Genomic DNA, 14,704 nt, shown 5'->3' with positions numbered 1-14,704 from the left:
TTTGTTAAAATGCTGCTCTTAAATGATGAAGTTTTCTACATTTGAATGAAAGAATTGTAAGATACATTGTTTAATGAAAATAGCAAGATGTAGAACAGTGCACATATTTGCTTAGTTTGTTTATACTTGCTTATGTATGCATAAGGAAACTCATGGTAAATAAAGTAGTAAAAGTGGTTTCAGAGGGCTAGGCACATGGGAATTGGGTGGTGGCTAGATGCCGGTGGGAAGGGGTGTTTTTTTATTTTTAATTGTGGCAAAATAGACATTATTCAAAATTTATGAACTTAGCCATTTAAGATGTACAGTTCAGTAGTGTTCAGTACATTGACATTGTTGTGCAACCGATCTCCAGAACTCTTTTCATCTTGCAAAATTAGAACTCTGTATTCATTAAACAGCAAGTCTGCATTTACTCCCCCCGATAGCTGGCAGACACTGTTCTGCATTTTGTCTCTGTGTATTTGACTTGACTCTGGGTACATCATGTAAGTGGAATCACACTATTTGTCTTTTTGTGGCTGGCTATTTCATAAACTTAGCATAATGTCATTAAAGTTTATCCATGTTGTAGCATGTGTCAGAATTTCCTTCCTTTTTAAGGCTGAATAACATTTTATTGTACATATATACCACATTTTGTTTATCTGTTCATCTGTTGATAGACACTTGGATTATTTCTGCCTTTTGTTACTATTGTGAATCATGCCACTGTAAACATGGGTGTACAAATATCTCTTGAAGAGTCTGCTTTCAATTTATTTTGGACTTTAAAATATATAATATTTCCTGTTTTTTTGAAATTTGGATCATATGAATATATTACCTATTCAGAGTATTAAAATTTTTAAATTTGCAGGGTGCCTGGGTGTCTCAGTCAGTTAAATGTCTGTCTTCAGCTCAAGTCATGATCTTGCGGTCTGTGAGTTCAAGCCCTGTGTTGGGTTCTGTTGCTGACAGCTCAGAGCCTGGAGCCTGCATCACATTCTGTGCCTCCCTCTCCCTCTGCCCCTCGCCCACTCACACTCTTGTCTCTCAAAAATGAATAAATGTTAAAAAAAATATATATAAGATTTTTAAATTTGCTTCTGTATCCCTATGGCTTTAACCAAGTCTTTGATTTATTTTTATTTTCTATTATTTTTTTAGTGGACCTAGTTATTTTTTCATTGGTGTTAATTTATTTGCTAAAGAGTTTGAAATATTTGAATTAATTTTTTTTAATGTTTATTTTTGAGAGAGAGAGAGAGACAGAGACCGAGCACAAGCAAGGGAGGGACAGAGAGAGAGGGAGACACAGAATTCGAAGCAGGCTCTAGGCTCTGAGCTGTCAGCACAGAGCCTGATGCGGGGCTGGAACTCATGAACTGCGAGATCATGACCTGAACTGAAGTCGGATGCTTAACCGACTGAGCCACCCAGGTGCCCGTAAAATGTGCTTTTTTAAAATAGATACATTTCCTTTACTATCCTAAACTGTTTCTCAGAATTTTGTTCCTGTTCATTTTATCTGTGTCTGATTTTCTTTGGGATTTTTCTTAGAGTTGTAAGACTTGTGTCTCTCAATATTTTATTCAGCGATGAGCATACTATAAAGGTTGATATTTGAAAAGGTCCATAACTTTTTATGAATGGCCTTGAAGATTCTTTTTTATTTATTTATTTTTTAGTAACTAAAAGGTAAAGTAACTATCAGTTACACTTTATCATTTAGCAAAGGTCAGGATATCATACTATTTTTTCTTGTTTTTGTTTGATTTTGTATTTAGTATATGGCTTCATTTTCTTCCAGTTACTCTTAGGTTTAGGACGTACATTTATTTTAGTAATACTGTTCTTGTGTCCTTAGTGGCATGTTAGTTTTATTATATCAGTTTCTTACCCAAAAGGCACTGTTAATAACATAATAAAGAGGATATAATTTAAAACAGCATGGATATTGTAAGGAAATCATGTATTTGTAAAGTTTAGTCACTTATGGATGCATTTTGTTATCTTTGAAACTGTGTACCTTGAGATTATTTGCGTTCAAATGGGAAAGGAAATGGAATTTTAAAATTACTTGTTTTGCTGCAACTTCGTTTCATCAAAACATTGTTGATTGACCGTAGACAAAAGGTACAAAGAGCTCAGGTGTCCCATCAACAGATGAATGGATGAAAAAAATGTGGTATATGTATATAATTGAATATTAGCCATGAAAAGGAATGGAATTTTGATACATGCTACAACATGGAAGAGTCTTGCAAATATTATGCTCACTCAAAAGAGCCAGACACAGAAGGACAATATATCAAGTGACTCCTCTTAAATGAGGTACCTACAACAACAGTCAAAGGTATAGAGATAGAAAGTAGAATTCTGGTTACCAGGGACTGGGGGGAGGGGAGAACAAGGAGTTGTTTAATGAGTGCAGTGTTCCTGTTTGGGTTGATAAAAACTTTATGGAAATGAATAATGGTGTTAGTTACACTTTTTGAATGTATTTAATGCCACTGAATTGTACATTTTAAACAGTTAAAATGGTAAATTTGATGTACATTTTATCACAAATTATATGTATGTATTGTATATAATATATATAATGGTTGATAATTATTTTGTAATGTACTAAAGTTGTGTAGGATAAAAACTAGTTAAATGTGAATTTAATTTTCTCAGCCCCTCCAGAGGTGAAGCCCATGGCCCCCACCTAAATCACATTGTTAGCATAAACTATCTAATGGGACCTTAAGATCACAGGTAAACAACAACATTGTTAACAGAATATTCCAGACTTGGAACTTGGTATAGGCCAGGGAAGATCTTTCTTTAGAATGTATATAGTTTGGACAACTACATTAGTTTCCTAGGACTGCTGTAACAAAATATCACAAACTGGATATCTTGAACAAAAATTTATTGACTCAGTTCTGGAGGCTAGAAGTCCAAGATAAACATGTTGTCAGGGTTAATTTCTTCTGAGTGCTGTAAAGGAGACTGTGTTCCATGTGTCTCTCCTGACTTCTGGTGGTTTGCTGCAATCTTTGGCATTTCTTGGCTAGTAGTAGATACCTGCCTTCATCTTCACATGGCGTTCTCTCTCCATGTGGATCTGTGTCCAAATTTTCCCCTTTTATAAGGACATCAGTCATTTTGTAGTAGGGGCTCACCATACATAGAATGACCTTGACTTAGCTTGTTACATCTGCAGTGATCCTGTTTCTGAACAAGTCACATCCTGAGGTGCATCGGTTTAGGACTTCAACATGTGAATTTTGAGGAGACAAATTCAACCCATGACAATATCCCAAACCTGAGAAGTTTTAATCTTTTACTTCACTGGCTTTATTATAGGCTTTGGTTCCATAACTGCAGCCAGCCTTTGTTCCTTAAAATGAGTTGTCATACCTAAAATCCAGTTCTCAAATATGTTCTTCAGATAAGTACTTGGTTGCATAGTTGATTTGTTCAATCAATTATGAAAGAGGTACAAACTATAAGAAGGGGAACAGATTCTTACCGAACCTATATAAATAACTGTATTACTGTTTATTTTATTTTTGAGAGAGAGAGAGCATGATCAGGGGAGGGACATAGATAGAGGGAGACACAGATTCCGAAGCAGGCTCCAGACTCTGAGCTGTCAGCAAAGAGCTGGACGCAGGGCTTGACTCATAAACTGTGAGATCATGACCTGAGCCAAAGTCAGATGCTTAACCGACTGAGCTACCCGGACGCCCTATTACTATTAAAACAAAGGAGAACTAGTAAGAGTTTGAATTCTCATTGAATTCTGGGGGTCAGTGTGTGTGTGTGTGTGTGTGTGTGTGTGTGTGTGTGTGTGTGTGTGTAAATACATATATATATGTATGTATTATATATGTATTTATATAATATGTATATATTAAAAATATATAAAATTTAATAAATACATATATATTATATATGTATTTATATATTTATGCATTATATATGTATTTATATAATAAATGTGTATTTATATGTATTTATATTTATATGTATAAATACAAATGTATAAATACGTATTTATATATATATTTATATAATATATATGTATTTATATATATATATATATGTATTTATATATATATATCTTATTTTGAGAGAAAGCGAGAGTGCACTAGTGGGGAGGGGCAGAGAGAGAATGGGGGAGAGAGAATCCCAAGCATGCTCCGTGCTGTTAGCATGGAGTCTGATGCAGGACTTGAACTCATGAACATTTAACCACCTGAGCCACCCAGGCACCCCAAGAATCAGATAATAATTTTTTTAATTGACATATATTAATTTCAGGTATAAAACATAACGATTTAGTATTGTATACATTGCAAAATGTAATTAAAATCTCACCATAGCTACAAAATTATTTTCCTTATGATCAGAACTTGTAAGATTTACTCTCTTAACAACTTTCAAATATGTAATAGATTATTATTAATTATAGTCACCATGCTGTACATTACATCTCCATGACTTATTTATTTTATATCTGGAAATTTGTATCTTTTGATGCACTTCACCCATTTTGTCCACCCTCCCACCCCCCCTTACTTCTGGCAGCCACCAATCTGTTCCCTATATATATGAGCTTTTTTGTTTTTTTAAGACTCCACATAGAAGTAAGTGAGATCATAGGGTGTTTGCCTTTCTCTGACTTATTTCACTTAGCCTAATACCCTCAAGGTTCATCCTTGTTGTAACAAATGTCAAGATTTCCTTCTTTTTTATGACTGAATAATATTCCATTGTGTGTGTGGGGTGGGGGGGAGAGAAAGGAAGAAAGAAAGAAAGAAAGAAAGAAAGAAAGAAAGAAAGAAAGAAAGAAAGAAAGAAAAAGAAAGACATTTTCTTCATCCATTCATCTATCAGTGGGCAGTTAGGTTGCTTCCATGTCTTGGCTATTATAAATAATAATGCAGTGAACATGGGGGCATATGTATCTTCTCAAGTTCGTTTTTTCATTTCTTTGGATAAATACACAGAATTGGAATTGCTGGATTGTCACAGACTATGAGTCTGGAGTTCTCTCTTGTCCAGCAAGAGAGCAGATGCAGAATTGGATATGAGAGAGGCTAATGTCCAGGAGGAGACCAGAGCCCCAAGCAGGGGTTTTGTCTCTTTTATTGAGCTCTCAAGATCTTACACACGTGGTGAACATGAAGAAAACAATCAGATGGTAATTGTTAACGTGTGTGTAAGAAGCAAAGGATCTGGGGGGCAAGTGGGGTTTGTGATCAAAGCACAATAGTATATTAGTGCCAGATGGAAATTAATTTCCTGAGGTGATATAACAAGTTACTCGTCACCCCATTATAATATCTCACTGGCTAACTTTGGGTGTTTTGCCCCATGGTGGCGGCTTTCCGCCCAAAGCTTTTTTCTGACCCATTTATGTCAGAAGGAAGTCTTGAACCTATTTCCCCACACTGGATCGTATGGTAGTTCTATTTTTAACTTTTTGAGTTGTTTGTTTGTTTAAGTAGGCTCTGCACCCACTGTGGGACTTGAATTCATGACTTTGGGATCAAGAGTCGAGGCTGACTGAGCCAGCCAGGCACCCCTCTATTTTCTACTTTTTCGAGAGACCTTCATAAAGTTTTTTTTATAGTGGTTGCACTAATTTACATTCCAACCAACAGTGCCCAAAGGTTCCCTTTACTCCACATTCTCACCAGTGCTTGTTATTTCTTATGTTTTTGATAGTAGCCAGTCTAACAGGTATGAGGTGATATCTCAGTGTGGTTTTGATTTGCTTTTGTCTGATGATTAGTGATTCAAGCACCTTTTTGTTTACTTTTTGGTCATCTGTCTTCCTTGGAGAAATAATCTGTTCATATCCTCTGCTTATTTTTTAATCAGATTATTTGTCTTTTAGCTATTGATTATGAGTTCTTTATTCATTTTGGATATTAACCCCTTATCAAATATGTGATTTGCAAATATTTTCTTTCCATAGGTTGCCTTTTCATTTTGTTCATGGTTTCCTTTGCTGTGCAGAAGCTTTTGGTTTGATGTAGTCTCACTTGTTTATTTTTGCTTTTATTGTCTTTGCTTTTGGTGTCAAACCCAAAAAATCATCTCTAAGACTGATGTCAAGGGGCCTACTGCCTATGTTTTCTTCCAGGAGTTTTATGATTTCAGGTCTTCTATTCAAGTCTTTAATCCATTTTGAGTTAGTATTTGTGTATGGTGTAAGATAGTTGTCCAATTTCATTCTTTTGCATGTGGCTGTCCAGTTTTTCCAACACCATTTATTGAAGGATTGTCCTTTCCCCATTGTATATTCTTGGCTCCTTTATCATAAATGAATTGACCATATATGTGTGGATTTATTTCTGGCTTCTCTATACTATTCCATTGATCTATGTATCTGTTTCTATGCTAATACCATACTGTTTTGATTATGATAGCTTTGTAAAAATAGTTCAACCCTGCCTAGCTCTTGGTTGTCTCTCAAACCTTTGTGATTGTCCAAGCAGTCTTTAATTTTTAATCGCTCCCAGTAATTGAGGGTGTGTGAAGGCCAGTGGGTGTTCCAAATGGGAGGATCTCAGTCAGCACTTAGATTCAAGCTGATTGGAAACCAGACTTTCAGGTAGCAGACTTTAAAGTATGCAAATACGTATATTCTTTGGGGATCACAAGCGTAAGTCCCACTAGCCACTAGATCCTAGAGGGACGCCCTGGGCAGCAACCATGAAAATCAGGGCACCAGACAGTGGTACAAGCTCCTTCCCAGGAAAGAACAGTGACTTGAAGTAATGCAGAGGTACAGGGCAAAGATGGCATCCACTAGCCTCAGTCCCCAGAGATCAGTCACCTCAGTAGGTCACTAGATGTATGCTAAACCAGAAGCCTACCCCTAAGGTTGAAGCTCCAGGACATGCAAATAAGCCTTCTTCACAGAAAGACAGATATATTTCAGTCTGCTATTTGTGCTGTGCACTGGTTGTGGTGGTAGTGGGGGGGGTTGCCAGCCCAGAACTGTCTCTTGATTGTTACAGCCCATGGGACCTCGTCTCTCAGGAATGCAAGTCCCGCTATCAACCAGAACCAGACAATCAAGGGTCATCCACTAGGCGGCAGCCACAAAAATCAGAGCAACTGATGTGTATATAGCTCCCCTCTGGGAGATACTGGTGCTCTAGAGTGTGGCAGAGGGAGAGCACAGAGGTAAGGCCTTCCCTCTGAGGTCTCTGGAGAGTATCCTTACAAGTAGAATCTTGAGACTTATGCTTAATTAGAAGCCTGCCTCTCAGACTACAGCTACAAAGATAAGCTAATAGGACTCTTGCAGAAAGATTGGAAGTCTCCATCTGTTGCCTCTTGCTATGCCCTAGGGGTGGTAGCTGGTTAAGAACTCTTTCTGTGTTGATTACAGTCCTGTGAGACCCATGAGCCAGGTGACGAAGAGGTGTTCCCTGGGCTGCAGCCACAAAAACTGAGATACCACATGAGGATGCAAGCTCCTTTCTGGGAGATACTGGCAAGCTGAAGTGAGGCAGAAGGAAATACCATTTTTAATGTTTCATTTCAGCTTAACAAAGCACAATTTACAAAATTCTTGTGAATTAGATAACTTTAGGAAGACAAATAGTTCCCTTATATATCAAAAAAACCCCAGAACATTAAAACAAAATTAAACATTATTCTAAACAAATAACCACAATAAATTTTTCATCAGTTCCTCCCTTCATCAGTTCCTCCTTCCAGAGGTGTTCTTGTTCTGTTGGATTTTGGATTTGCAGTTTCATAAAACTGCTTATAGACTTTTAAAAAAAGGAGTAATTCTAATACAGTCCGCTGGTATGTTGTGAAGTTAACTGTCTCCTCAGAAGCCTGTATCTAAATGTCTATTCTTTGAAATATAAGTGCTTTCATCTAGCTGGTACAGTTCTTTTTGCATGTATCTGAGATGTCCTTTTTTTGAAAACACAAACTCTGGCCGTGTCAGAGTTTATAGGAGAAACTTCAGGCAAGCATCGGAGTAAAACAAAAACTATCAATAGATGACTGAAGCTTAAAACGTGTGTTGCTAATTTATTGCTGATAGTTGTCAAATGGAAAGATCTGATGAGGGTTCATTATAAGAATAAGATAGCTGACAGGGATATTTGGTTGTTTCTGTGACATGCAAAACACATTATTCCAAGAAGTTTTTTAAATAAAATGTTTCTAAAGGTGACGATTAAGCTTGTTCTCAAAGAAGTCAATGACTCCTTTAACATCTGATTCATAAATGTGGAAGACTATAATTTCTTACAGAAGAAAAATGTTGAGGGGCGTCTGGGTGGGTGCTTCAGTCAGTTAAGTGTCCAACTTGATTTAGACTAAGGTCATTATCTCTCCCTCTTCTCTCTGCCCCTCTGCCAATAGTGCACATGTGCCCTCAAGCACTCTCTCTTTCAAAAAAAAATGTTGAGATATAACATGATAATCCTAAGACCTAATTACCAGGAATAACAAAGAATGTCAAGTGAAGAGATTCAGTAAGTCAGGAGTCAAGATTAGACATCAGTATATTTTGTAAAATTTGTGCATAAGTGAAATACATCCCATTTGCAAACAAGATGATACTAGATATGAATTAAAGCAGTAAGAATATACCATGAAACACTTAAAATAACAGTTAAATAATAACTGAAATTAGGATTTACCACCTGAACTTTGATAAATACAGGAAAGCTGGAACAATTTCAAAAGAGTTTTGAATAGTGTTTTACTTCATATTTAAACATCTGTGGGTTTTTTTTTTTGTTTGTTTTTAATGTTTATTTTTGAGAGAGAGAGACAGAGTGTGAGCAGGGGAGGGGCAGAGAGAGAGAAAGACACAGAATCTGAAGTGGGCTCTAGGCTCTGAGCTGTCAACACAGAGCCCAACTCATGGCTTGGATTCCTGAACCACGAGGTCATGACCTGAGCCGAAGTTGGATGCTTAACCGACTGAACCACCCAGATGCCCTTCATATATAAACATATTTCCATGTAAACATATGGAAAACAAAGATACTGACAAATCTCCAGGGACTTCTTATAAGACAAACAACTTTTGAAATATTTATATTTAATTACATCTTACCATATAAATTTAACTTAGGGAAGATTGGGTGTCTTTTCTAATTTCTTAAATAGTAACACTTTAAAGAAACCTAATTATTTCTAGCGTCTCTTCTATATAAAAGAACAAACTTTTGTGATTCTCCAAGGCCTCTCTGGGAATTCTCAAAGTTATTTTCACTAATATGTAAAAGTTATCTTGCAAGTTTTAGTTTTCTATGTTGAGGATGTGATTTTGTGAATTATGTTAGTTTGCAAGAGCTGCCATAAAAAATACTACAGACTGGATGGCTTAGACAACAAATTTATTTTCTCAACAGTTTTGGAGGCTAGAAGTCCATGATCAAGGTATCATGTCAGCACTTTGGGTTTCTTCTGAGGCCTCTCTCCTTGGCTAGCAAAGTCTGCCTTTTTGCTGTGTCCTTAATGGCCTTTTCTCTGTGTGTGTGCATCACTGATGTCTCTTCTTTTTATTTTGAGGACTTCAGATATATTGGATTAGGGTCCTTCCCTAACAGCCTCATTTTACCTTGATCATTTCTTCAAAGACCCTTTCTCTGAATACAGCTATATCTGAGTTACTGAGGGTTGGGACTTCAACATATGAACTTTGAGGGAAATAATTGAACCCGTAACAGAAGGCAAAAATCAAAGAAATTGTGAGAGGACTTGAACACTTTATTAAGATATAATTATTGATATTAGAAACAATACTTGGTTACTCAAAGTGACAAAGATTTCAGAGTAAATTGTGGGGGGGTAATGAAATTGGAAATGTTTATTAGCTCTTCCAAAACTGAGGAACATTTTTTCCCCCTTAAATAATGAAAGACAATAAAAGCAACATAAAGTATTGAAAACTATTCTTTTTTTTTCCAGTATATGAAATTTATTGTTAAATTGGTTTCCATACAACACCCAGTGCTTGCAAACTATTCTAATAAGACAAAGAATTTTTGCTGTCTAGCAGATTCACAAAAAGTAAAGAATAACATTTTATATTATAGGTGAAGGAAGACAATCAGTAAACCATGGGAGCACACACTTTAAAATTGAGTGCAATTTGCTAAGACATTAACACATTTTATAGCTTCTTTCAGAGTAAGCAAGGCAAATAAAATTCACTTGTCACATTGTCTTTGGTTATGCTCTTTCGTATTCTGGAACAAACTGACTTGCTTCAGAATAGGTTGTGTTGTCTTAAGAGGGTCCATGAAATCAAAATGACTTTCATATTAATACTAAGATGTTATCTTTGCTAAGATGTAGTGCATTCTTATTGCTCATTTTTAAATGAATCAGTATTTTAAATATTTCTTAATTTTAAACTCTACTCCACTAAAAATCTCTGCTTTTAACCCCTTAAGTACTGAGAAGTTGTTTAGGGTCCTGAGTGTCCTAAAAGTATAAAGGAGTTCAGAGAATATCAAAAACTACTCCTTTTCCTTGTAAGTCAAAAGCATGTGCATAGCTGTATCTCTGTCAGTACTGCTCCTAAATAGAAGTACAATTTATAGAACTGTAAGTAGCTCAGTGATACCTTTTAGGTGGAGATATTCCTGAAGGGTGCTTTAATCAGGACTTAGTAAGGGTAGGGGGAGACAGGGGGCCCTATTTCAAAGTCTTCTCAATTTTCTCTGACAATGTAAAAAGTCTTTTGTAAACAGTAAGGAGAATATGAACTAGCCCTCCTAGATATGATAACATGTGCTATGTAAAACTGTAACAGATCAGATTATTGGTATATACAGGCATTCCATTATTACTTAATGGAAAGTCCGGGGGCGGGGGGAGTGGCAGAAATTCCCATATAGGTATTGTATATAGGTTTTATTTCAACTTCAAACTCTGGTTGCTTGGTATTGGTGCTTGGAGGTACATACTGAGAAGGACTTTGAGAACACTTTTGGGATAGAGAATAGTGTCAGTATTGCTTAGAGTTGTGGTGTAGGTGGAAGAGGCAGTGCCTTTTCACAACTTTAAAACAAGGCATCACTAATCTATGAAGAGGGAAAAATTACTCAACACATGAAAATTGGAGAGAAAAAGTCAGTTTAGATCCTAAGAGTATCCACTAAAATAAGTCATAAAAGGATTCAAGAATTAAATGTTTAAAAGTTCTTAAGAAAATAATTCTCTGATTTGAACATGGGAAAGCTTTGGGACTCCTGGCTGCCTCAGTTGGAAGAACATGTGACTCTTGATATCGGTGTTGTAAGTTCAAATCCCAGGTTGGGTGTAGAGATTACTTAAAAAGACAAAACACATGAACATGGGGAAGGCTTTCTCAGCATATGGCAGTGAAAGTCTTCATAAAGGATGAGATTTAAATACATTTGATTAAATGGAAAAAGAAATCTGTGAGTCAAAATTAAATAAGAAAAATGGCTGTAGCAAATACACCCTAAGATTAATTAACCTGAATAGCCAAAGTGTTTATACATATTGGTGAAGAAAACAGTAAGGTACCTAATAAATAAATAAGACAAACATTAATAAGAATAAATAGGGGCACCTGGGTGGCTCATTTGGCTAAGCGTCCGACTGTTGATTTCAACTCAAGTCTTGATCTCACATTTTGTGAGATTGAGCCCCACTTGGGGCTCTGCACTGACAGCATGGAGCATGCTTGGGATTCTCTCTTTTCCTGCCTGCCCCTCCCCCGCTTGCATGTGTGCACGTTTTCTCTCTCTCTCTCTCTCTCTCTCTCTCTCTCTCTCAAAAATAAAGATTAACAAACAAAAAAAGATGGTTAATAAAGGGAATTAATAAAAATTCCCAAAGAGGAAATTTGTGTTACTAAAAACCCATGCAAAAATTATTACCCTCTTTAGTATTGAAGAAATGCATATTCAAAAAGCAAGAGAAGAGTAAGTAAATGGAAAAGATCAAGAGTTGGTATTTTCCTATTTCAGTGTAACAAACTATGTATAGATGGGAGGAAGCTAATGGGCCAGCTACAAGATGAGGAAGTAGTGTTAGCATATCATTATTTTTCAACCCACAGTGAATAGTCTTAGCACTGAGCGTCGGTAGTTCCTAACATTGCAAAAAGGAATCCAACCATACATTATGTGCTTCCTGATGGATGAATGATTCCCAGTATCACCTTCTAGTAGTTTTGTTTGTTGAAACAAACTTATTTAATTAAAGCCTGTCTAGATCTAACTACCAATTTACAGGAAGTACAAAAGACCAAGAAAAATGTGAAGAGAAACTTTGGGGGTACCATCAGCAAAATTCAGTCTGCAAGAAGCTGTATAACACAAATGACTAGGTTTTATAAATTTTTTGCAGTAGTAATTAAAAGGAAATTAAGAAAAATAATTTTTGGCATCTTCCTCATACCCCCCAGAAACCCATTCATGTACTATACTTCTTGATTATTTATAGAGAGCAAAATCACATTTTGGGGATAAGTGAATAACATCTTGCTAAATCTTTTGAGAAAGCGAAGGATTTCATGTAGATTTATTAAAATGATATAGAGAAAAGATTTTATGTTGAATCACTGATTTATTTAATATTTTAGATTTACCCTTTTAATCTATTTTTAAAAGTTGTACCCTTTTAATCTATTTTTAAAAGTTGTTTTGACCTTAGAACATTCTTGGTACTTGTGGAAAATTAAGTCATATTGATGTTCTGAACTCTGAACTTCTTACTATTAGTATGTTCTAAGCTAGATAAATATTACTTTATATATTCATGTTAACAAATATCTAGCGAGTTCTTTTGCAAATAAAACATTATGCTTGGTAGTAGGGAATAAGGAAATTAAGATGTGGTTCCTTCCTTAAGCATTTTTAATTCTGTAGCAGCCACGGTCAAAATAATACAAAATGAAGAATTAGTCATCTAAGGGGTGGTGGGAGTCAGCAGGATGACAGAAATGTATTATATTTGGAAATAATTAGCCTTAAGTTAACAGTACTGAGCTTTGGTGTTTTGGTATGTAATACCCTAAGTACTATCCCAGCAATACTTTTTTCCCCCAGTAGTACTTTTGATAATACTCTTTCCATTTTGAGAAGTAGAAGAGAAGAAAGGAAGGAACTTTGAATGTCTTTTTTTTTTTTTTTTTTTTAAGTTTATTTTTGAGAGAGAGAGAAGGTGTGCCAGCAAGCAGGGCAGGGACAGAGAGATTGGCAGACAGAGGATCTGAAGCAGGCTCCACACTGACAGCAGAGAGCCCAGTATGGGCCTCGAACTCAGGAACTGTGAGATCATGACCTGAGCTGAAGGCAGACGCTTAACCGACTGAGCCACCCAGGCGCCCCTGAATATCTTTTTTTTTTTTTTTAAATAGGCTTCACACCCAATGTGGGGTTTGAATTCACAACCTTGAGATTAAGAGTCATGTGCTCTACTGACTGAGTCAGTGAGGCACCTTCCCCCACCCCACACCCCTTTTAATCTCTTTTTGAAAAAGAACTTTATTGTCTTCGCTTCTCAATTTGCTTATTAATTTTTAATTTTTTTTGACTGGATTTGGGTTTATTGACAAACAGTTGCCAATGAAGAGCTGTGTCAGCTTACTTTTATACAGCTATATTGAGAGAAAATAATTTTGCATTATCAAGTGTTTGTTCAAGAAGCTTTTTTAAAAAAATATAATCGATTGTCAAATTAGCTAACATACATGTGTGTATACAGTGTACTCTTGGCTTTTGGGAATAGATTCCGGTGATTCATTGCTTATGTACAACACCCAGCGCCCATCCCAACAAGTGCCCTCCTTAATGCCCATCACCCATTTTCCCTGTCCCCCTGACACCCTACCCCCACCAGCCCTCAGTTTGTTCTGGTCTGCCTCCCTGTCTGTAACAAGTTGGGTTTTTTTGCTTTTTGTTTGTTTTTTCCCCCTTCCCTTCCCCTATGGTCTTCTGTTAAGTTTCTCAAATTCCACGTATGAAGAAGTTTTAATATTTACTTGTTTGTTGACATTCTTTTAAAAAATGAATATTCTTAATTTTAATTTCTTCTGAGCTGTCTTTTATACCTTTCATTCAGTTTTTACATTATCTTCAGTTTAAACTAAAGTATATTGGGATAAAAAAGATACAGACTAGATAACACCACTTTTTTGTGCAGAAGAAAAACTTACCAACTTCTGAGGTGCTGCTTATGCTTGTGGAATTGTTCGATGGTCCATCTCATTTCCGTAGTAATTACTAAGAATATTTCAAGTCATTTTATATCATTGAATGCTGAATGGTAGGTCTAATTAAATTAGATGATTAAGAGAAAATCCAATAGCATAGTTGATGCTCTGAAAAATTTCATGTAAATCTTGAATTTCTTTGCATTTTATTTTTATTACAGATTCTGAAGAATATTTCTGTGTGAAAAGAATTTTCTCAGGTGGAGATCAAAGCTTTTCACATTACTCTAATCCTCAGGTAACAGTAGTCATATAAATAATTATGAAGCTAATTATGAAGCTAAATTACTAATTAATTAGTAATTATTAATGTTCTTTGTATGTTACAAAGTAATTGCCTTAAATTTTTTTGCCCTCAAGTCTATAAAACTTTTCTGATCCAGTTGGTAAGTATTGTTTCAGGTGCTCAGTAGAGATATACTCTGTTAAAAACAACAACAACAACAAAAAACAAATGCATAGTGGAAACGTGTCTTGGTT

General features: G+C 35.8%; 1 protein-coding gene across 8 annotated transcripts in view; it reads left to right on the top strand.

The window, feature by feature from the left end:
* The window catches only part of HERC4 (HECT and RLD domain containing E3 ubiquitin protein ligase 4), a 136,150-nt gene that overhangs the window by 62,515 nt on the left and 58,931 nt on the right, over positions 1-14,704 (top strand). For all 8 annotated transcript variants that reach the window (XM_019444323.2, XM_019444322.2, XM_019444321.2 and 5 more), the window contains one exon: positions 14,386-14,462. In XM_019444323.2, the coding sequence (XP_019299868.1) occupies positions 14,386-14,462 (77 nt within the window). The remainder of the gene's footprint in view (positions 1-14,385; positions 14,463-14,704) is intronic.

The sequence above is a fragment of the Panthera pardus genome, unplaced genomic scaffold (genome assembly GCF_024362965.1).
Source record: "Panthera pardus isolate Hobbes unplaced genomic scaffold, ASM2436296v1 HiC_scaffold_22, whole genome shotgun sequence".
NCBI lineage: Eukaryota > Metazoa > Chordata > Mammalia > Carnivora > Felidae > Panthera > Panthera pardus.
This window is presented reverse-complemented; position numbering and strand designations above follow the sequence as displayed.